The sequence below is a fragment of the Brugia malayi genome (genome assembly GCF_000002995.4).
Source record: "Brugia malayi strain FR3 genome assembly, contig: Bm_v4_Chr3_scaffold_001, whole genome shotgun sequence".
Classification (NCBI taxonomy): Eukaryota; Metazoa; Nematoda; class Chromadorea; order Rhabditida; family Onchocercidae; genus Brugia; species Brugia malayi.
The window spans coordinates 7,423,061-7,445,913 of NW_025062477.1; the positions used below are offsets into that span (position 1 = coordinate 7,423,061).

Below are 22,853 nucleotides of genomic sequence, written 5' to 3' on the forward strand. Positions count from 1 at the left end.
ATGACATATAGAGAAAGCCAGAAGATGGACAGGATGGCAATCTTCAAAAGAAAATGAAATAAGTTTGTTAAATGTCGATTCTAGATCTTTAAAACTGAAATTCTTCAACAGGTCACTCATGACGAGCGGTGACTACTTAATTGATTAATAGTGAAATACACCAATAATTATGTTATGATAAGTTTATTGAATTTCAAGAATACTGAAGGGTTGATTGAAATTATTTGAATTAATGTATATTCATGTTTTAAAGAGGGAGGAAAGAAAGCTGCAAATTTTGCATTAATTTGCATTAGCATAAAAAAGGCGAAAAAAAAATTGAAATTAGATGAAAACAAGCATCAATCATGTTGTGACAACTTATCGAGCACAAATTTCTCATTTCAATGATTTAATGGTATCAACACGTACCAGCAATCCGCTCTCTGTCCTTGTTTTTCTCCTTGTCGGAAAAACAAAATAGTTTTATTGCATAAAATATGTCTGAATAATGAAATTATTTTACATTATACTGATTTGTATACAAAGAAATACTCAGTCAAATGATTCATCGCAGAAATAAGCACAAGACGGATGCTTCGATGTTTAATTAATGAATCATTCATTAAATTCTCATATTTGTTTTCGACAATCAGCATTGTCTTCAGTGATTAAGCCACGTAAACCACGTCTAGCTCTGTTTCTGCACTTCTCTTATTCATTCATGCTTATATCACTACAATGCTCTTTCTGTAAATCACTACTACAAGGCTCATTTTTCAACAAACAGCACTCTTCTGTTCCATTTATCCACAACAACCATCAAATTCTAAGTCAGTCTTCAAAAGACTTTAATAGCGACGAGCAAGAGCAATCTAGCAGTCTGCTCTAATCGTAGTGTTCTCTGATAACTAACTGCCTTATAACGTCAATCAATAAAACTTACTAATATATTTGTTAGGCAAAAATTTCTGTATGTTGAATCAATAAAACATCATCCACACCTTATCATATCATGTAAATTATTAATGCATACACCAAATCAATAATAATTTGTATATTTAAAATCTGTCTTTAACTAAAGAAAACAAATGGACAGTTGGTACGGAATAGAGTACACACCGTAAAGGCAACATAAAATAACAAGTTATTCTGATCGCTGGCATCCTTCCAGTCATTCCCTATTTTTAGTCATCCTTTTTATAATTTACCCATCCATTTTAAACATTTTCAAACAGTAAGTAGTGAAGTTTTTTTTTAATTTTTTTTTCTTTAAATTCTTCTTTTCAGATTTTACAGTTCCCTTATAGTCTATAATTTTTGCATTTTTAATCCCGAAAATAATAATGCTAATGGTAACAAATGAAAAGTTAATGAAGAAAAAAAAATAAATGACAGAATGATATAAAGATAAAATGGTAAGATGATGTTGCTCGGTGCAAGATATTTACATAGCAACCCTTTGATCCTAACTCTTTTCAAGAAATGCAAAGAACATAAACACTCTTTGCTCTTTTATGTGGCGTATCTAAATAGGCCGAAATGCTTTTCATTCGATAATTGTTAAGACAAGAAAACTTTCATTTAAGAAGAATGCTCAGCACAAAATGACACAGACAACGTCACTCGCCCGTCTCATTCAATAAGACAAATTTCATATCGCGACCAAACATTGCAAAAACAATGGTTTGACGTGGTTCGGTAGACCATTGCTTTCTTTTAGGTGGCTGTTGGTATGGGGCACAGTTGCGTTTTGGGCGTTCGTACGAAGTCATGTCTCCGGTGGTTAAAAAATGAAATATATTATCTAAATAATTGGGGAGAACGCTACTAATCAGAAGAGGCAGATAATGCGTTATAATGGTGGAACTGTTTAATATTTGTTTGGCTTTGTTAATGGGACAGAATGGACGGTACCATTCGTCGTGATTTCCCAGTCGTTTAATCCATCTGGTGGTTAGGCATTTTCTGATATGAATTGTTTAGTCGATGAGGTAAAATAGGTGGCGCTCTTTTCTGGTTTTGGTTGGGAGTTCTAGGCATTACCAAACTAAATGCGTTTTCTTCGAGGTTCTTTATCCATCCAGTTATGTAGACTTTTCAATTTAGACGTTGTGAAGGATGATGTGAAGTAATGTGCTTTAGACAATATCTCAAAAATTTATAATAGTTAATTTCTGCACTAGTAAAAGAATAGTGATCAGATATAACAATGCAATGAAATGGTTTTTGTGGACTTTCTCAGCTACTTTTTACTCTTGCTATGGTAGTTTGTATCACAGGTTAAAAAATCAAAATTAAATTTTTTCTTTAGCTGCACACTTTATTGTTGTGTATACTACTAGATAGCAGTCATGTCGCAAACAGATGAAGCTGCAGCTGCAGAGCTGAAAAAAAAACGTACCTTCAAGAAATTCACATATCGTGGAGTCGATTTGGACCAGCTGTTGGATTTGAATCGGTTTGTAATAAGTACAGTTTCTTCGATTCAGATTCAATCATCATCAAAAATCGTAGCTTAATGCTGAAAATTATCTCGTTCAGTAGACAGGATACCAATTGTTTCGTTGCTGAAAGGAACAGGAAAAGAGAAAATATATGACTGGTTGCAATCAATGCCCGTTAAGCTAGGAACTTACACTGATCACATCCAGTGCATCGTTTATTTTTTAATTATGCGATGCAGCAATAACTATCGTCTGTTATTTATTACGGTTCAGTTAGGTTTCGTCAATGAATGACTTTGTGATAAGAGTAGCTTTATTAGGTATAGACGATTGTACTAGCTGCAGTTACAAATAATAACCTAACGTTAAACGAAGAGAAGTTATTCAGTTGCAAGAAATTGTGGAAACTTTTTAGTGACCAGTTAGCGAAATTGTTACCCTGCCGTGCACGTAGACGCCTGGCTCGTGGCTTGAAACGCAAACACTTGGCATTCTTAAATCGGTTACGAAAAGCAAAAAAAGAAGCTTCAGTGCATGAAAAACCAGCCACAATCAAGACCCATTTACGTGATATGATTGTGTTACCCGAAATGGTTGGATCAGTTGTAGGGGTATACAACGGCAAAGTTTTTAATCAGGTAGGTTTTCTCCAAAAGTATTTTTTTGCGGTTTCTTTTATTTTTAAAACTTTTGGCCTGTGCATGTTTGTAGAAAACAGAAAGAGAGAAATGTAAGAAAGCAGTCTGTACAGTTATAATTTAGAATTATATATAAGGGTAATTCTGGTGTATGCACAATGCACTCTCTGTCATACTGTCCATTCGTATGAACTTTTTTTTAATTGTGCTATATAATGATACTGTACGAAAAACCCGTTTCGAATTGGATTATCGTCGAAGCTCAGTTGGTGCCAGTACATTTGCTACGACTACATTTTTCAAACATTGTTTTTATTTTGGCCTGCTAATCTGCTCTCATCCCTTTTTTTGACTTCCTCATGTACTTTACAATTTTCTGGATGGTTTATAAATTTTGTGGAAATGATTTTCAGGTCGAAATAAAGCCGGAAATGATTGGCTACTATCTGGGAGAATTCGCAATCACATACAAACCTGTGAAACATGGACGGCCAGGCATTGGTGCAACACATTCTTCCCGCTTTATTCCCCTCAAGTAATGGAAAATTTATTGTTATGGAGATGACTGATAAATGTTTTGTTTGACGATATTTTGTCAGCAGCAAGCAAAAAACAATTTATCTATAGCTTGATAGAAATAACATTCTGCCCTATCCCGATTTGCTTATATGACTCTAGCTAAATATACACATCATGTAACATCTGGTTCGTGAATTTTTGTGTGCTTTTGCTCATTCACGATGTTTCATGACTTAAAAAACTACAAAAGCAAAATTTGTTCACAAAACTACTGGGATTACTGCGTTCTACATAATCACAGGCCTCCAAAATCTTGAAATTCAATTTTGCTTAAAGTTTTTCCATAATTATTTCATCGTCAGGCTGATTTGTCCACCCTATATTCTTCATTGTTATTCAGAAATAATAAGTGACTACAAAAAAGTACCACCAAAACTACAGAATAATGCTAAACTTAAATGTAGTGGAATGAAAACACTGATAACACACAAAAATGATGTATACGACTAGGATTTACAAAAGTTAGATATATGTCTGCTATAATATAGAATCACAGATGGCTTGACTAATCAAAAGAACAATTAGATGAAGTTCGACACGACGGTTAAAACAACGATTTTTAACAGGAAATCGCATGATTGATATAGTGAACTGAATGAAAAAAAATTCTGAATTCATGTACACTTCTTTATAAACTAACGTGGACGACAGAAAAGACTGAATGGTCGGTTAGCAACTGATCTACAACACAAGAGTTTTTCTACGAGTAATAAGGAGGGATAGAAGCTACGGAATTATTTAGAAATCGGTGAAATTTCACAAGATTGGAATGTAATTATCAATCTTAGCTCGATGCCTCTGAGATATGCATTCTGCGATCCAAATGATATTTCTCATTTCTTGCTCTTTAAGCTTAATGAATGCATAGAATACACCGAAATGGAACTGATGCAGAAATGACAGAACGTTCAGTTTTACCTGAAACAAAATTTAGTTTAATGCTAATAATCCTATGAATAGTTGAAATGAGCTGGATCTCAAACATTACTCAAGCATGCCACTATAAGATAAGGATGTTGGGAACATCAGTTTGGTCTGTTTGAAAAAGATGCATGAATAACACTTATGGTACGAAACTCACTTCGTATTCTAAGAACTTGTCTTCAAGCGCCTTTTCTCCTGGTTGTAAACCAGATCCCTCAAAAAGCGCACGATAATCTGAATAATATTCACAAACTTGTTTAACTTGATCATAATCATCCGCCTTCGACAATCCAGCGAGCCCTTAATTGATAGCCAATATTAACAGGCTTCAGCAGTTCAATATCAAACGTTAAAGAACAGAAATCTAGATAGTGTTTTACCTTCAGGATAGAGTTTTCCACATCGTGGGTAAAGTTTGGCTCGATCATCTTTGGACAACTCGGTATCAAAACTGTTGATTGTTATTATGATAGCACGCCGGTCCGCCTCGAACTGCAAAAAAACATCCGTAAAAAACTAAACTTGACCTAAGACCATTCAGCTAATGTCGGAATAAATTTTAATATGGCAATTACGGAAGAAAGCATCAAATATGTTAAATATGAAAAGAAAAAACCATACCTTTGGTAGTTAAATTATTATATAATACTACAGTTTTAAGTATATGCATTCGTTTTAACATACCGCGAGAATTTCACTCATAACTTCCGCTGTTTTGCCTCCCAAATGTTTGCAAAATTTGTAGAAGTCTTCTAAATATGAGCGATATAAAGTATTACGTATTATTTCCACATTCATTTCATCCAAATCCTGTTCGTTGATACAGTCAACAAAATATGCTGCTGCAAAAGGAAAAATCAATGTTACTTTAAAGATTGATAAAAAAAAAAACTATTTTTAATGGAATCAATAAAAATGAAACAAATGTTTGAAATTCTGCAGAGTTCAAATCAGTATTATTTGGACAAAAAAAAAATGGAATTCCTTGTATCCTGGCATCACTTAAACCTTATGAATTATAATAACCCACTTGGAACTTGTGCAATCCATTAGCTCTAGGCCTCGAAGACTTCAAAATTTTATATAATCCAATGTGGAAAACATGATATATACCAGACCTCAAATATTACAGAGCTAAAAATCAAAGATGTTTCTTGCCTAGAGGAGTGTCCACAAGCACCGCATTATAAAGCTCAGCTGGTGTTGAAACGATATGTATAGCTTCCATTTGTTCAAAAGAACCAAGAGGATGACATTTTGAAATAAGTTCATTAATCGGTCGCTGATGCAAAGTACCCGTAATCAGCAAAATGATGTTGTCAATCATATATGAGTAGCTGAAACTAACTGTTTTCACCAAAAAAATCGAGGAGATGGCTAGGAAAAATCGTTAATATAAACAACCAATACAAATTCTATAACTGACGTTATATAATCCAGAAATGTGGACAATGGCTCCAGGGCATTGTTTCGAAAATGTGTAAATTCCGTTACCAACTTTTCTTTCAATCGCTCATCAATAACCTATAAACTTAAGGTGAAGCACAAGCAGAAAGATTAAGGTTATGTAGATTAGCTTATCTCTCCAGATAAATGTCAATGATTTTTGCGTAATCTATTAATTTACCTGAACTGTTATTGAGCCAGGTTCGTTGGCCAAAAAACTTCCGTAATCTGTCGACTGAATATGAAGTTTTAAATCTGAAAACTTCGTAAACTTTCTGGTAATTTTCATAAAGACTTTATGAATGTCATATCTCTTTCAACTAAGTTTGATATGTTCTGAAGATTAATAATTCACTATTATAAGCAACTTATTTCCAAAAGTCGCTCATAATAGTGAAGAAACTAAAGCTGTTTCATTCAAATTTTCTTGTAAATCACCAGAATTTTTAAAAATTGCTGCAACTTTATAAGAAAACTACCCTCAAGAGTTTCGCATTGGACAAGATTAGCATAATCGGTTTGTGTCAAAATACCTTCCTTGAATCCGCGAACCAAACCTTCTAAATAGCCGTGATCAATGTTAAAAAGATATTCGCCCATCTAAAAGGCAAAAAAAATCATTACCAAATAATTGAAAATTCTTGCTCACAAGTTTCAAGTGTTCAGAATATTAATAACATTTATTACTAACAAAAAAAAAGAAAACAAAAAATGATTTTACATCTTTTTTTTAAAAGAACACCTAAAGCAATGATACTATAGGATCAAAGTGAAACAAAACCTAACTGACCAAACAATTCATTTCCAATTCTTGCAAAAAGATCCCATTTGACCAGACCTTACCCAGACTAACCCTACCTAATCCCCTCACACCCATCCTCTTCCCTCGTGCACTCACTGATTACCAAAGATCAACTCCCACATCAGCGGCGATCGATCTTTCCACATTCACTGCAGGAAAGGGCGCAATTTTCAAAGTATGAGAAATCGTCAAATTTCAGTACACTCCGGGAAGTATTCCGTATGGATGTAAGCATAGCAGGGTGATGTCTGATAATAACTAATTGTTGACACTGTCACATGGCAGGACAGTGCAAACTAATGGCTGGATAGATGAATAGTTGTTGCATTATCAGTTCCAGCCGACACCCAACACATTTCACTGACTCACTGATCTTTTTTCCCTTTGCTTTCCTCTTCCATTAGCCAAACAAACAAGCATTTTTAATTGCTTTCATCCTCGAAATACTATACTGATAAGTAAATTTAAAAGTAGCGTTAGTAATGGTAGTAGTAGTATCGGTCAATATACTCTCGTTGGACGTGAGAGATCTAGGCGGAGACTGACCATCAACATGGCGCTGTTTACTGCTTTGATCAAATCAGTCATTTCCATTTCTGCCGAATTTCATCTCCTGTTGACACTATACATAATCTTGATAGACAGGAATAGAGACGGGAGGAAAACAAGGAGCAGATAAGTGTACTACTATGTAAAGTGTACTACTACGTATGTAATCGTATTGATCGATTTGTCATTTAATCACTTGTTGCCCGAACAGTTGTATTATGGGGGTATCTTCCCGGGTTTCTTATATTATTTAGATAATGATGGGAAATAAGAACTGTTGAAGGTGTTTAATGACGTAGCTGAATTCTTATTTATCAATTAAAAGTGATTTATGATTTCAGGAAATCGTTAAAAAGCTATATCTTGTAGAAGAAAACTTCATCAATCGCAAAATGGCTTAAATATTTGCACAATCATACAACAATATCGTTAAAGAAGACAAATTGACAGCAGTAATGAATGAGGCGGATGTTATGCTAGTTTATATACCCAACGGTGTCATAAAAAGCGTACGCTATAATTTCGAAATAAAAGTTCAGGTCAGCATTTTTTTTTATTGGAAAGTGCATGATTGTCATCTTTAAACTCAACAATTATTATTACTTGATTTTGTGGTTTAATTTAATAAGTGTTTGAAATAGAATAGTGAAAATCATTGATGAGACTTTGAGTTATTGTGTTTACTCATATTTTACTTGGCAATAGATCACTTATTATATATTTAATTGGAGAGTATTTTACAGAAAGTGATTCATGTTTTATTATCAGCACTGGGTATTGACCGGATATCTTTCGGATATTTTGCCCTTCGCTTAATCCGATCTCCGGTGACACAAATGTGTAGCAATAACAATGACTGCCACTGGTTGCATTCAGATCTTAAAATGCGGCATATTTATAAGAAATTTTTCAGTAAAAGTTCGAGTTCCATTCCGCTGCGGTAAATTTTCTTTACTTTGGTAGTTTCGAAGAATAAAATTTTGTTTTTCAATGAAGTTTTTTAAAAAATTTTTCTAATGGAATTAAATTCACAACTGAAGAATAGAGTAATGGTCATAAATTGTTTTTTGTACTATGTTTCCCTGTAACATATTCTACAATTATTGGGAATATTCCGAAAATATACTTCGGGATGTACTTCACTCTAATTTGTCTTTACACTACCGAGTTCTAGCTACATAGTTTTATTACTTTTCAAAGTTGAATTCCGACTTTTCTACTTTTCATTTAAGATTTGAATTGCGGTTGCGTTTCATATCGAAAGATCTTGAAGAAATGTACCAGACAGAAACAGGTGCGTTCATGTTTTTACACGATCAAATTCTGGCTGATTATGTAACTCAGGTTTGGCTTATATTTTTGCAAATTTTCGAAATTTTTCAGTAAAATCAGGGATTTATAGCAATTTATTGTTCGTCGTAAATATCGATTTAATCCTTTTTATTCAATTATGGAAAGATAAAATATGTAGTTTTTCAACTGTAACCGTTGACATCTACAACTATGACACTTTTTGATATATTTTTAATTTTTTTTTAATACTTTCTTAAACTAAACGCTCGTTTCAGGTTTCGTGGAAAATTCCTACCGAGACAGCCATTGAATTAGCTGCTTTACAGATACGTCGAAAGCTTGGAAATCAAAACGCGTAAATCAGTTTTCTTCCGAATTTTTTGTTTTTATGTTGGGCTTGTATAAACTTTTATAAGATATTACATTTTTAGGTGTAATATCGAAAAATATCTAAATTTGGATGAGCTTGAAGCCGAGGGAACTCTTGCGCGGCTATTGCCCGAAACTCTGCTTATTAATATGAAGGTTTGTTTCAACGTGTGATTAGAAATCAAGAGCAGCTTTTAAGTTCTTCCTCATTGGATCATATTTGTTGTAGAAAGAGATACTTTCTAGACGGCGTTAAATTGGGAGGTTTTCGAAAACATGGTAAAATAATATTTATATAGGATCAAAAAATTATGCCTATTTTTTTGCTTCGTTTGACTAGTGAATTAATTCTTGAGTCGATAAACTTTCGAGACTTGTTCCAAACTGAAATAGTCTATTTTTCTAGTCAAAAATGCTCAGGAAAACATTAACAGCTGCAGTGAAAAGACACGCATTGCTTACACCTACGGAATGTATTTTTCACTTCCTAGAAATTGTCAAACGAATAACGCAGTTTGATATTGAAATATTTAAAGCTTCTTTGGGTGTACGTTTTATTATTTCTTTAGTTATAATTATTGTTTTTTATATACCCTAAAAGACAAAACAAAACATAAAAGACAAGACTCTATTCCTGCGTAACTTCCAGAATTTCATTCATTTTTGTCTTCAAAATTCGTATGAAAACTATTTATGTAATGAACAGGTAATAATTTACAGATTGTTTGGAAGAATCCAGTAGATGTTATGGTAGGTATGGCTGTTGGCATTTCCTGCGCTGCAGATGGACGGGGACGAGGAGTATGAACTTTTATCTATAAACACTAATATTTTGTGTAGTTTCACTGCAAAGTATTTAGCCAGTGTAGTAATATCAGATAATAATTACTCTGTCCCAACTAATATCCATAGAAAAAGCATGTAGTGTCTCTATCTTACTGTGGTCATTATATTGTTAGCTATTTTTCTTCATTGTAGTAACTGAGAAGTTCTTTATCAACTGCGCAGCCACGAATTTGAATTAGACATTTATTCCCTTTATAGTTATACAGTTATTCTCTGGATTATAAAACAAAATTCGCTAGAGTTAGAATCTTTTATTGCAGATCATCTAACATATTGTATTTTATTTTCCGAAATTTTTACATTTGCTAAGTAATCTTCCAGTTTTATTAATCTTAACTCATTTTTAGTTTAATTGACCATTCATAATGCTCTCTAGTAATACGGATAAATCTGCTCTTTCGAAACTACTCCTTTACTTTCAGCCTGTCTTGTTGGCAAAATTGCAGTACATTATCAATTTGACGTTATTAAAATTGGACGAAAATTCACAAAAAACTGTAATTAATTTGAAAATAACCGGAAGTTCGCAGCAGCTGGTATTTCTTTCATTAATTAATTCTGAAATGTACTGGTGAATGAATTGCAGTAAAAATAATCCGAAAATTGCTACTGATTTACTTGTTGATCATGACAGATTTACGCTTAAATTTTTTTAGTCAATTATATTACCGACATGGTCGATTGCTGAGTCGCTAGCACACCTTATCAATGGTTATCACATGGTATTGTCGCAGCGAGGATCCATTTGGATCCCATCGGGTATAATTCTTTTTTGCCTTCTGCTTTGTCTTTTTTCTTAAGCTTTCAGAATTCACTCAACTTATTTCGTTGGTATAAATCAGGGAAGGCGTATTATCTGCTGCGTAATATTGGTAATTATTACATTTTTTTTAGAATTGTTGGATGAGCTAAAAAAGCAAGAAGTGAAAGTGACCTTTGTAAATGACGAATTGACATTTACACCTTCTAAAAGTAAGCTGCATAATGGATAATCAAAATCAATTCTCTCTTACTCTTAAGCATTATCTGTTTAAACTTTAAAAATATGTTACATTCAATCATAATTTATTAATTTTAGACACTAATCTTCTTGTGGACCGCTCACGAGTAACACTAGAAGAATTACTGGGCGATGGCCAGTTCGGCAATGTTTATAGAGGAACATTTATGAAAGAAGTTTGAAATTAATTAAAAAAATTTTTCTTAAATTCCTGTCATTTTTTTTTTGTTTTGTGCTACAATTGAATTATTTTCTCCAATAAACACTTTTAGAATGGTCAAATAGATGCAGTTGCTGTAAAAGTTTGTAAAATGGACTGTGAGATAGTGGAAAGGCAGAATTTTCTAGAAGAGGCTTGTAAGTCTGAAGATTATCCGAACTGAGATTATTTCGAAGTAAAAGTTGGAAATATTGCGGGAGATTATTAATCCCTTTTTCATGTGTCATGTCTATTATTAATTTAAAACCTTTTTTATATGTCATCGAAATCTCTTTAATCTCCAAACTAGTTTTTCTTAGTTTCATTACTCTAATTCCCACTTTTTGTAGTTATAATGCATCGGTTTCATCATGAACATATTATTGCATTGGTGGGAATTTGCATAGAAAAACCTATTTGGATTGTGATGGAATTGGCGCCGCTTGGCGAAGTATGTTAGTTGGAAGTTTTTTTAAAAATCTATTGTATTTTTATAAGTTAGAAATTTAAAGTGTCCCCATTGGATTCTGTTCTATTTAAGAACTTTCCTGTTGTTTCTGTCATATATTAAAAGAGTTGAATTACTGGGAGTCAAGTTAGAAGTTGCATTTTATAATATCGTTTCATCGCAGGTTTCTGTATCGCATTCTCATAGTAAAATCTTTATAACAATGCATCGAATGATCAAACGACTTGTTATTGATGCTATTTACATTATTATTTAAACAATTAACACTTCACAGCTGCGACAGTATTTGTTGCATAACACTGCGACAGTCGATTTATCCATTCAACTTCTCTTCAGTCAACAACTCAGTTCTGCGTTAGTTTATTTACATTCATGTAAATATGTTCATCGAGACATCGCTGCTCGTAATGTCCTCTTATCATCACCACGTTGCGTGAAGTTATCAGATTTCGGTCTAAGTCGTTGTGTTGAAGAAAATAACGTGTATACAGGTAGTTATTATTCGTTAATGCACTGGAAAAAACATCTTATCTTTCTCTTTTATTTATTCGTCTAAAAATTCTTCTTTTTTTTTTTGCTATTTTGACCTAATTTCCAAAATTAAACTTTTTGTTAAAAACTTTCTTTTTGTAGCATCTCGAGGAAAACTTCCGATAAAGTGGATGGCACCAGAATCAATTAATTACCGCTGTTTCAGTAAAGCGACGGATGTTTGGATGTTCGGTTTGGATTTAAGATTTAGATCTCTTATTTCCTAATTGGAACTTGGTATTTTCTATTGTTTTTTAGAGGAAAAATTATTGGTTATCTTTTGTCCATTACTGGTCATTTTGTAAATGAAATATTGCGTGTTTGAAATTTAAGTAGTTTCTTAACATTTCAGAACATTCAGTAGTTAAAAGGAAAGAGTTTTTTTTGTTTTGTTTGACTATAGCTCTTTATCTGAATCCTTTTTTTCGAATTAAAAAATGTTCCATGTCGGTTAGTCTTGAAAGTTGATTTCCGAAGGTTCATTTATTCAACATTTCCTCGAGAACTTGAGGCTAGTTGTTTCATCGAAGAATAGTGACCGTTTTGTTAAAGATGGATTTTGCGTCATTTTCTGATTTATCATAATTTTGACTTGAAACATTTACAAAAAGTTACAGGTGTTTGCATGTGGGAAATATTTACTTATGGCGTCAAGCCGTGGCAAGGTGTTCGTAATCATAATGTTATATTGAAAATTGAACGTGGTGAACGACTTGAAAAACCCCATAATTGCCCACAAGTCCTGTATAATTTACTAATGTGAGTTTTGTAGTTCATAGACACAAATTTTTTTTAGCTGTGTGTCTCCGTAATCCATTATTTTTTGTAGGCGTATGTGGAATTTTGAAGCTTTAAAAAGACCAACAATATTTGAAGTTAATCGTTATCTTGGTTTCCTTATGGTTCAAATTGATTGTCACGTTCCTTTCGGATTACTTACAGCACCTTCTGATAACGTAGGTTCCTAGTGCTGCATTTTCATTTTTTTTTTTTATGTCTGTTATTCATGTAAATTTTAAATGTATTTCCGTTATCAGGAAATCAATGCGTTGGCTCAAGAAGAAAATCAAACAAATGCTTTTCTAACGGTATTTTTCGTTTTGTTTTTAAATGTTTTTGAACTGAAGCTAGATCGAAATTTGATAAAAAAATATTTCTTTACTACATTTTCATTCAGTAATATTTTTTATCGATTCTCTTGTTTTATTAAGGTCGCACCGGTATTAAAAGTAGATTCCGCAACGGTGTCAACATCAATGTTGTGGCGTACACTAGAACAACAAAGAATTCAGTCGGAAGAGGACGATAGGTGGATTGAAGAGGAGGAAGAAAAACTTGTAATTTTTTCCAAGAATTTCTTAGAATTGTAACTTTTGAGGTCTGATATCTAAATTTAAAGAGCAAGAAAAAGAAAGAAACATATTTTACATCTTTGACATTTTATACATTGCCCGTGTGGATTTATAAAATCAAATTTTTATGAATCTCATACTTGGTAGGAATATGTCGATGCGAGATAACTTAAGTGCTGGATTTATGAACTCTTTCATACCACTATCCTGCAACAGAATAGAGTTATTGTTGAAGAATTTTTATCATTTTTTTAGAATTTTCGTCTTTTTAAAGTTCTTTCTATTTCGTATTCTAAAAATGGGAAATTTTTAGAAATAGTTGGAAAAAATTTTATAGTTACCAATGCCAGCACTTTCAACAGTTCGCGCGCAGCACATTAACTCGCTATCCAGAAAACAACCGTTGTTAAGTGAAGAAACGGACATGCCACCAGGTTATGAATTCGACCGTCGCAATGATACGGTGCATGGAGCTGTCCTTAGAGTGATTGGTGCCGTAACAGATTTATCCAGAGAGTTCCGTACGACAATGACAAATGGATATTTCAGCAAATGTGTTAAAGTATGTTCAATCTTGTATCACTCCATTTTATTTATATGTCGCAATTACAAGTACACATTGGATGGGAACCTGATTATGTAACATTCATAAATACGTCTACATTATTTGCATTAATAGCACATCGTTGCATGCTATAAGCATATTAATAACCGGTATTGTGTGTAACACATGCAGTTATATGTTATGAGAGGTTTTTTAATCACAAAATTAAGTGAAATTTCGTTAAGGGAACTACCAATTTTCAAAAAAAAAAAAAAAAATGGTCTGTTGAGTACCGTAAACCCAAGCAAATGATGTGTGTAATTTGTATCTTAGAGTCCATTAATTAGTTGAGATGTTACAGATTATTACGGATCATTTGGCGAATTTATTCAATGAATCTGTCCAACACATATCAATTTTAAACAGTTCTGATCAGGAGAAAGTAAAACTTGTTGAAACACTTTTGGAATCAGATTTGCGTAATCTCTCGGAAGTCATGAGAAAAATTTTGGAAGAGGATGTTAGCAAAGTAAAGCTTAAAATTATTTTGCTAGGTTTCATTTACTTTATAAATTATTTTCATTTCCTATTAATTAAACTGCTGTGCTATGGAGAAATTATATGATTCGTTAATATTATCTAATTTAACGAAGTAGTTCCTGTTTATTCCAACTTCTGATCCCGTTTACGGATTAAATACACTAGTGTGGAGAGATTTCAGGAAGATTACGAAGCACTAAGAAGAGAAATACTGAAGATAAGTCATCGTTTAGCATTTAATTGTAAACAATTTTTGGAAACAATTGACAGTGCACGTATTCGAAGTGGCGTTGCGAAGTTACAGCTGAAAGATGCTTCATCTGTAGTGTATGAAATATAAATTTTGATGTGCTCTAAAAAAATTATTTGATATCAGAAGTCTTGAAAAACAGGGTTGGATTGATATCATTTATAAAATAGAATGTAAATTAAAAAAAATGGAAAAAACGAATTTCGACCTCTTCTACGTTCTTTGTCTTTCTTTTGGGTGTTATTTTTTTTATGCAACCTCCAATGACCCTTTCAGGTTCTTGATCTAACTGCATTATACTGCTTTAATTTGTTTGTTTTGTTTTAACTGATGCTTAAGCAGTTTATATTTTAAGCGGGTAATATTGTAATTTTGAAGAGAGATGTCTTTTTTGTATTTAATAATTAAGTCTCAAACATAACTATAAGAATACTTATTTTTATTTAAATAAAGTTCTGTCATTTGATATGGATATGTCTCACAATGACAGATTGTTTCTTTTTTTCCATATTATTCACTAAGGATTAATCGAAGCACACAAACGTGCGAATGGAACTCAGAGATTTCGCTGCGACTTCTACCAATAAACTTTGCTGGTGCAAAAATGTTTTTTTTCTTTTACTTTATAAGCAAAAATGCAGTAGAGTAACATAACAAGAATGAATAAGTAAAGAATAATTAACTCGAGATCCTTAAAATAATATTTCTGTTGGAAACTAATATTTTTTACATTGATGATTAATGCATGGTGTAATCGTGTTCTCTAGGTTGATTCAGACAAAAGGAATTTCATGGCTATTACTGCAACTGTAACTGCAATTTTACTAGATGGAGCCTAAAAAACGATACATTATTACGTATCCAATGGTAAGATGGGACTGATTAATTTAATATATATATGTAAATATACAAGTAATGACATGAAATGGAGATGTGAAACAACGTAGAAGAAGCAGTTGAGCTGTCCTGCAGAAAAGAGAAACCACTCGAAACTTTTTCTATCAAATGATTGCCATCAAAATGCCATCCTCATCATCTCATTTACTTTCATCGACTCAAAACAGCCAATACCGCGGAACTTGTCGTGTTGTCATTACTACTTCTTCAAATATCTAAAGGGGACACACCCCACCTTCGACTTACACTTCACTTCTGTTTCCTGTAAGTACATCATGCGTCAGTAACTTGGAATTTCTGCTGGTTAAACCATTGGTCTTTGTATTTGACAAAGACGTTTTCCTGGCTGGAATAGTTCCCGCAGTGATCTAAAGTGTGTCTTACTCTGAAACTCATCGTCAGAAATTGCTATTTTCACTTGTAGAAGCGAATACATTGCACATTTGTCAATCCACAATATTCTAGTCGCAAGACAAGTTTGTTTTCCATTCTCGGAAAGCGATTTCATCTAAGATCTGAGAAGAATGCTATTATTATTTATATCATGTTCCATCTTACCCTGTAATACCGTAGCAGACTTAGCTCAGGAATTTCTGAACCCATGTGCTGATGCACCATCAGTGTCTGCACGAGTAATTTGCAATCAACTGCATGAATGGGACAGACAAGCTCGGGTAGGTTAATTTTATCGATGAATGAAAAAGAGAAATTCAAGAAAATTTGATTTTTTTTAAAGTATGAAAATTTGCAAAAAGGATTTGAATTTCTCGTAACTGAATATTTTCTAAAGCTTTTAAAATATAAAAGTTAAATTAGCTTAGTCCTCAAACTATAGGCCAAACCACCGGTGGGATCATTTGCGGTATCGCCACCTGCTATACCAGGAAGAAGTCGAATGATCGCAGCACAGCTTGCACCGATTACTTCCACTCCTTACCAATGCTTGGATCTCGAATGCCTTTGTATATATTTAAGGGGTAATTGATTTCTTGACCTCATTACAATCTGGAGATTATTCATTATTCAAACAAATACCAAATTGTTCCTGTTTGTGCTAACTTACTTTTTCAGGTGAAGAGACAGGTGTATCTGGAAGCTAGTGATTTTTGATACTGAATAATGGACTAACCTTTCAATAAAAAAAGCATGGAATTTTAAAATTCCTGAGTTATTACTTGTCTCACTGACATAATCTCGCTGTTAAAAACAAGAATGATAATGAAATAGCAATATTCTGCTGAAAAACTTTTTTCAGATTACAAGAAAATTTTGTAGTGATTACCAAATTTCCCCGTTTGTGCTAATTTACTTCTTCGGGCAAAGAGACAGGCGTATCTGAAAGCTAATGATTTTTGGTATTAAAAATTTTTTTCGGATTATAAAATTTTACGAAGATCTTTAATTCAAAAATATTTTTACCAAAAATCTAAACTTCATACTTAAAAATTTGCTGACAGCCAACCTGAACATAACTGATGGAACAATGGAAAAATCGATAAAGTAAAACTGCATTAAAAAAAGAGAAAAATAAGAATATTAATAAAAATAAGGAATATAATCATAAACTTAATATCATGCTAATTATAAATTCCGTTTTATTAGTATTATGTTTAATCTCATCAGTTATTTACTATAACGTAGATGTTTACAGCTTAATTTCAATTAAGTTAAAAAGTTAATATATAACTTTTGTTGATCTTATTCACTAGTTGAAAATGCTGCTGTATTTTCGTATGAAATAAAATTGCTTCAGGAATTTAAATTGGTTTATAGCATGAAAGAGATTGATAATTACTTTGATGAAATTACCAATTTTTCCATCGAATTAAGAAAAATAAGCGACTTCCTATTCATAATTACTGGGACTTTAATGGCAGGTCAGACACAAGTTAATGGAATGTGCTACTTACCGGATGGTTCAAGATTAACAAAAGCTACCAGGAAAGAATACCGCATGCTAACCGATCAGGAACGGAAGAGATTCCACAATGCTTTAATACAACTGAAACGTTCTGGTGAATATGATAAATTGGCGTTGATTCATGGTCGTGCAGCAGTTAGTGGTGGTGCACATTCTGGACCTGCATTTCTACCATGGCATCGAGAATTTATTAAAAGGTACACTTCATTTTATTACTTTATGATAATTTTTTCTACAAATTATTTCTCTGTTGAATTAATAAACATTTCTTCTTTGCGAAAAGATTTGAGATCGCTCTCCGACAAATTGACCCTTCCGTTTCTATTCCATACTGGGACTCAGTTCTGGATAGCGGATTACCGAATCCGCAAGATTCAGTGTTGTGGACAAACGAATTGATGGGCACAACCGATGCAAGAGGAGCTGTGACTGGAGGAGATTTCGCTAATTTTGTCACATTTGAGGTTTCAGTTTACTTCCTGTTTGGTTTCGTTTCCTATCATCAATCATGAAATACTGGCAAGTAGCGAACAGTACTGCATGCTTATTTAATTAACTGAATTAGTTTTTTTTCCCCATTTGGTGGCAAAAGGTATTCATTTTCCATTTAATACCGTTTGATTCGAATCTCAATTTGAAATATGAAGTAAAAAACAGAAACATCCAAACATAAGGCGTCAAATTGGAAAACAAGGATCACCATTCAAGCAGTCAGATCTGAATTGGTTCCTGCAGCAAAATCGGATGGAAAACGTTCTCGCATTTACCGCTCCTAGACAGGTATTACTTCTGAAAGCATTTTTGGTGCAATTCTAATATACATATAGTTTATTACTTACTTAAGATTTTCAAACGATTATTCCTGTAATTGAAGTTATTACTTTCAGTGGCTACCTTTCCAGTCATGATGACCAGTACTCCTGTAATAAATGATATCTGGAAATTGATTCATATCGAAAATTAGTAGCTGGCACTTATTTTGTTGAAGGGTTGTCAATATCGCGCCAACTACAACGCCTTGGAATATACACACGGTAATGTTCACATTTTCGTTGGTGGTGATATGTACGATCCGTATACATCCGGAAACGATCCGTTGTTCTACCTACATCATTCATTCGTCGATTATATATGGGAGATGTACAGGCAACAAAAACAGGTTCAATTCAAAAACAGCTATAATTTTGCAATTTAAAAAAGAAATTCTAGGATGGAACTTAATTTTAAGCCTTCTTTGCTTCAACTTTATCTGATGATTTTGAAAACCAAAATTGTTACAGGGAAGCTATAAATGATTACTTTCCAGACACGATATCAACGTGAAAATGATTACTCACCTGATAATCAGGCATGCAGTAGCGCACTACATTTCGGTTCCACGTTGATGAGGCCTTTTATTCCACTACGAAACATTGATGGTTTAAGCAATGCCTATACTGATAATCTATATGAGTATGCACCAAGGCCAACTTGTCGAAATGGACCAAAGTGTGGATCAAAGTAAGTAAGATTATAATTAGTAAAAACATATTCTTGTGGTGACAGAACTTGCTGAAGAAAAAGAAAATTCCTCATCGGTGTGACAACGTTATCACTAATTTTATTAGGCTGACTCCAAAAATATTTGCTTGATAATGCACATATGTTAGTCACTTAAAAGAACAATGGTGCACATGTAATAGAAGCAAGAGATAAGCAATGTGTATTCAGTAATATCCACTACATTTCTAGGATGTCTTAAATTTATACCTGAAGAAAATACCTGAAATTTATCTTTAACTCTTATATGTGAAAGAGAATATTTCTAAACTGTTTACAATTAGATATCTATTTTGTGACCGATCCCACGGACAACCTCATTGCGTATCCCAGGCTCGAATAGGTGGACGTTGCTCTGGATTTGTGAGGGGTGAACAGGTGTGTCATGATGGAATATGTATTGGAGGACGATGTGTTGCCACTCGTTCCTCTTCGGTATGTTGAAACGTTCAAAAATTTCAAAATAAGGCCATCATATTTCAATTATTGCTAATTCACTAACTTTATTACTCCAAAAAATCTTCGTAGCGGTCTTCGTCACTTCCATCAGTCCCAAATGACGAAGTAATGTAATGAATGATCAGCACTTCAGATTCTGCCGGTCACACCACCGCTTATTTCTGTGCCAGCAAAACAAACATCGGTTGTATCGATAAATGCAGATTGCTATAACGAGAATGAATGTTGTCAATACTGGGCACAACGAGGCGAATGTGATCGAAACAAGGGTTACATGCACGAATGGTGTAAAGTTTCGTGTCGAGTTTGTCAACCTAATTTCAACCCTAACATCGGTTTGTTCTCTTTACAGTGCTTTTCGTAGTCTTTTCGACAAAATTTGTTTAAATTCCTAACTTCTCAAAGTGGAATATATCTTATGAATACATTCACGAGTTCATTTCTTTTCATCATTGAATTATAATAAACAAAATAAAATATACCAAGATGATAGCTTCAATACTTGTCGCAATATCTTAATAGTTTTTGTACATAGGATTATAGCTACAAGTTTTTGTGTATAGAATCATAGCTGCAGTTGCTTGAATTACACTTTTCTGTAGATAATGAGATTGAAAGCGGAAATTTTGAAAGTTGACTGATTCCATTCTCAATGAAAAAATTTTGAGAAAATAATTTATACATTTCATTTAACAGTAGCATAAATAATGTAACGTAGTAAGTGGACAATTTAAATTTATTAAATTTAAATTAAAGAATGCTCAAATCATCACGAGAATTGTGAGCGTTGGGCAAGAAGCGGTGAATGCTTAAGGAACACTAAATGGATGAGAGAAAATTGTCGACAAAGTTGTCGTCATTGTAATCGAACAAGAGCACAAATTTGTAGTGGCGGTCGTCATGATGGTGATTGAATAGCTTAAAAGCTTTTCTTTTTTTTCATAAATTTTATTTTTCAGAATAGCTAAAGTTTATTTGAAAAGAGTTCTCAACTTTTTACTTCAATTTAACCTCTTATTTTTTTATCCCTCAAGTACTTAAATTTATCTATTTTTCATATTAACCTATATAGTATCTTCTTTTTGCTTGAACTACAAATATCATACGCAAAGTTCCTTAAAAGTTTATGTTTGAAAAGACATACATGTACTTACATGCTTATCTTTAGTGAAAGCAACACATCGACCACAACCTGAAAAGACAAGTCTACTTCACTGCAATTCACCTGGATGTTACAATGAGAATGTCTGTTGTCCACTATGGGGTTTACAAGGACAGTGCACGCGGAATTTCACCTGGGTAGCGTGCAACTGCAAAGTGAGTTGCGGTCTATGCATTCCAGTTGATTACGATTATGGAAGTAAGTTCTGTTGTTAAGATAATATGCAAATCTTGCGCAACATTTAATATTTCGGAATATCTTTACATACGGATATTCTTTTTTCACGTCATATATTTCAGCTTCTGAATTGCATTAATGGTTACTAAATGTTCATTATATTTAGTAACTGTAAATATAAGACCAATTGTAGTGGTTAAAAAAGAATTACCGCTAAAAAAGTCAGAAATTTAGTTGAATTTTCTGCCAGAGGCTCACAAAAATCTTATTTATATGATGTATCAGTATGAGAGCAATGACATTTCTTGAATTTGTCTCTGGAATTTCAAGAAAATTAAAAATTTCACATTTTTAATAAGCTATTCTTCTAAATTTAATTGAATTCTTGCAAAAAGACCAATTTATTTCACAAGAAATGAATTTACTCTTTCAGAATATTATTTTATTGCTATTATTTTATTGCTTTTATTTTATTGCTTTCAGCGTGTAATGATTATCATCGTAGTTGTCCAGATTGGGCAGCACGAGGTGAATGTAGCATAAATGCTTGGATGCTGGAAAACTGTCGACGTTCGTGTCGTTCATGTTTGGATCAGTGGCAATTACGTCAAAGATGTCGTATTAATTCTGATTTATCTTTCAGTCATACACCAAATTTTGTTCCGACTATGATCGATGATTTTTATTATGATATCCTATAAGCCTGTTCTTATCAATAAAATGAATTATTTTTGCCATATTAAGAAAATAATTAATACTGGGCTAGTTTTGATCATGGAACTAAAATGCTTGATCATGAGACTTCGAGACTATCAATTTGACTTCATAGTCTCGAGAGTAAATTTTAAATGAAACTTTACCTGGAATAATCAGTCAGAAATGGTTACGAACCAATTAGCAACTATCAAATCAAAATTTGAGTAAAGTTTTGCAATAGCCCTTTTAAGTAAGGGCATGGTAGAGGAAGCCATAATAACCATTTCTTTTGCTAATAGTTAAATTGTCCTTTACAAGATATGTATCTAATAAACTTGTAATTAATGTTGAGTAAATTATTCATTTGAGAAAACTTTGGTGTAAGCAAATAGATAAAATATATTAACTGTTAAAAACTTCCCGTTCATATATGTTTATCTTTTTCCCGTAGTTTCGAAATTTTTAGTCAAAATTTGATTTTAAATTTTATTCTGCGAAACATTTATCATTTTGGCGACTTTTTTCTTTGACTTTTGCAGAATAAAGTTTAAAGAAACAGTGCGACAAACACTTCGATGAAAAAAATAATAAATTGCAAACATTTTTTAAATATGGGATTTTCGACTCGTTCATTTCATTATAGATTTTATTTGTGTGATTTCATTATTCAGAAGTGATCGATCAATTAGTGCCTACTGCGTAATCAAAGCTTGCATTTGCACTTACCTAATGATGGCTGATTCTTGGTTATTATAATTAAGCACTCATTCAGTTTAAAAGACAAACATTATTAGCATTACAGGATGATTTTCAACTTGAAGGTTTTCACTTGAAGTTTATCCAGTCTTCCAATATAATATTCTGTTCCAATGTTCTAGAAAAGTTATTGAGTCTGTTTCTTTTTTTCTCATAAGTAAGTTGAATGTGCTATCACTGAAAATATGAATGCTGTACTTGTGAAGATGAAAAATTTCAAGCATCAAGTGATAACAGCAAGAAAAATAAAATAATATGATCAAAGTTTTGAATACTTTTGTTTCATCAAAGTGATGTGTGCTAAGTAGCTGTGTCATGCAAATGTATCACTAGAGTGACACATTCAATTAGTCATTTATCAGATTACAAACAAATATACATATACATATTAACAATTTATTTTATGCAATTTAAGCTTTTTATGGCTAGTGAATTTAATATAATATGCAGTTCGGCAGAACCACTTTCCTCTATGTATAAAAAGTAAAA

The 22,853-nt window shown here is 32.8% G+C and overlaps 4 protein-coding genes across 13 annotated transcripts; 3 read left to right on the plus strand and 1 right to left on the minus strand.

Moving 5' to 3' along the window:
- Positions 1-2,333: 2,333 nt before the first annotated feature.
- Positions 2,334-3,603, plus strand: Bma-rps-15 (Uncharacterized protein; the record flags this gene model as incomplete). Its single annotated transcript, XM_043080292.1, has 3 exons — positions 2,334-2,440; positions 2,842-3,064; positions 3,478-3,603. The coding sequence occupies 3 exons, from the start codon at positions 2,334-2,336 to the stop codon at positions 3,601-3,603; spliced, it is 456 nt and encodes a 151-aa protein (XP_042936226.1).
- A 796-nt stretch (positions 3,604-4,399) lies between these two features.
- Bma-vha-16 (Uncharacterized protein) lies at positions 4,400-7,409 on the minus strand (the record flags this gene model as incomplete). Of its 3 annotated transcripts, none has more annotated exons than XM_043080293.1 (9): positions 4,400-4,561; positions 4,725-4,867; positions 4,948-5,059; positions 5,252-5,409; positions 5,810-5,904; positions 5,994-6,091; positions 6,195-6,268; positions 6,493-6,613; positions 7,362-7,409. In XM_043080293.1, the coding sequence occupies 9 exons, from the start codon at positions 7,407-7,409 to the stop codon at positions 4,400-4,402; spliced, it is 1,011 nt and encodes a 336-aa protein (XP_042936227.1). The 3 variants fall into 3 exon arrangements, with proteins under 3 accessions (XP_042936227.1, XP_042936228.1, XP_042936229.1); XM_043080294.1 differs by lacking the exon at positions 7,362-7,409 and adding an exon at positions 6,804-6,890; XM_043080295.1 differs by lacking the exon at positions 7,362-7,409.
- Positions 7,410-7,819: 410 nt separating this feature from the next.
- On the plus strand, positions 7,820-14,847 carry Bma-kin-32 (Uncharacterized protein; the record flags this gene model as incomplete). 8 transcript variants are annotated; one of them, XM_043080297.1, is made up of 22 exons in its annotated part: positions 7,820-7,903; positions 8,108-8,304; positions 8,597-8,708; positions 8,933-9,012; positions 9,089-9,182; positions 9,433-9,573; positions 9,747-9,827; positions 10,295-10,408; positions 10,529-10,631; positions 10,767-10,844; positions 10,951-11,048; positions 11,145-11,229; positions 11,422-11,522; positions 11,815-12,031; positions 12,174-12,263; positions 12,689-12,830; positions 12,901-13,027; positions 13,109-13,159; positions 13,283-13,408; positions 13,761-13,985; positions 14,329-14,496; positions 14,689-14,847. In XM_043080297.1, 22 exons carry the CDS (start codon positions 7,820-7,822, stop codon positions 14,845-14,847), a joined length of 2,673 nt encoding a protein of 890 aa, XP_042936231.1. The 8 variants fall into 8 exon arrangements, with proteins under 8 accessions (XP_042936231.1, XP_042936230.1, XP_042936232.1 ...); XM_043080296.1 differs by lacking the exon at positions 13,109-13,159; XM_043080298.1 differs by lacking the exon at positions 9,433-9,573.
- Positions 14,848-16,178: 1,331 nt separating this feature from the next.
- Positions 16,179-21,613, plus strand: Bm3483 (Uncharacterized protein; the record flags this gene model as incomplete). The annotated part of the gene is made up of 12 exons (XM_001901072.2): positions 16,179-16,328; positions 16,490-16,631; positions 17,532-17,772; positions 17,859-18,039; positions 18,233-18,355; positions 18,564-18,734; positions 18,882-19,075; positions 19,399-19,549; positions 19,707-19,908; positions 20,330-20,479; positions 20,742-20,933; positions 21,396-21,613. The coding sequence occupies 12 exons, from the start codon at positions 16,179-16,181 to the stop codon at positions 21,611-21,613; spliced, it is 2,115 nt and encodes a 704-aa protein (XP_001901107.1).
- Between the last annotated feature and the right edge of the window lie 1,240 nt (positions 21,614-22,853).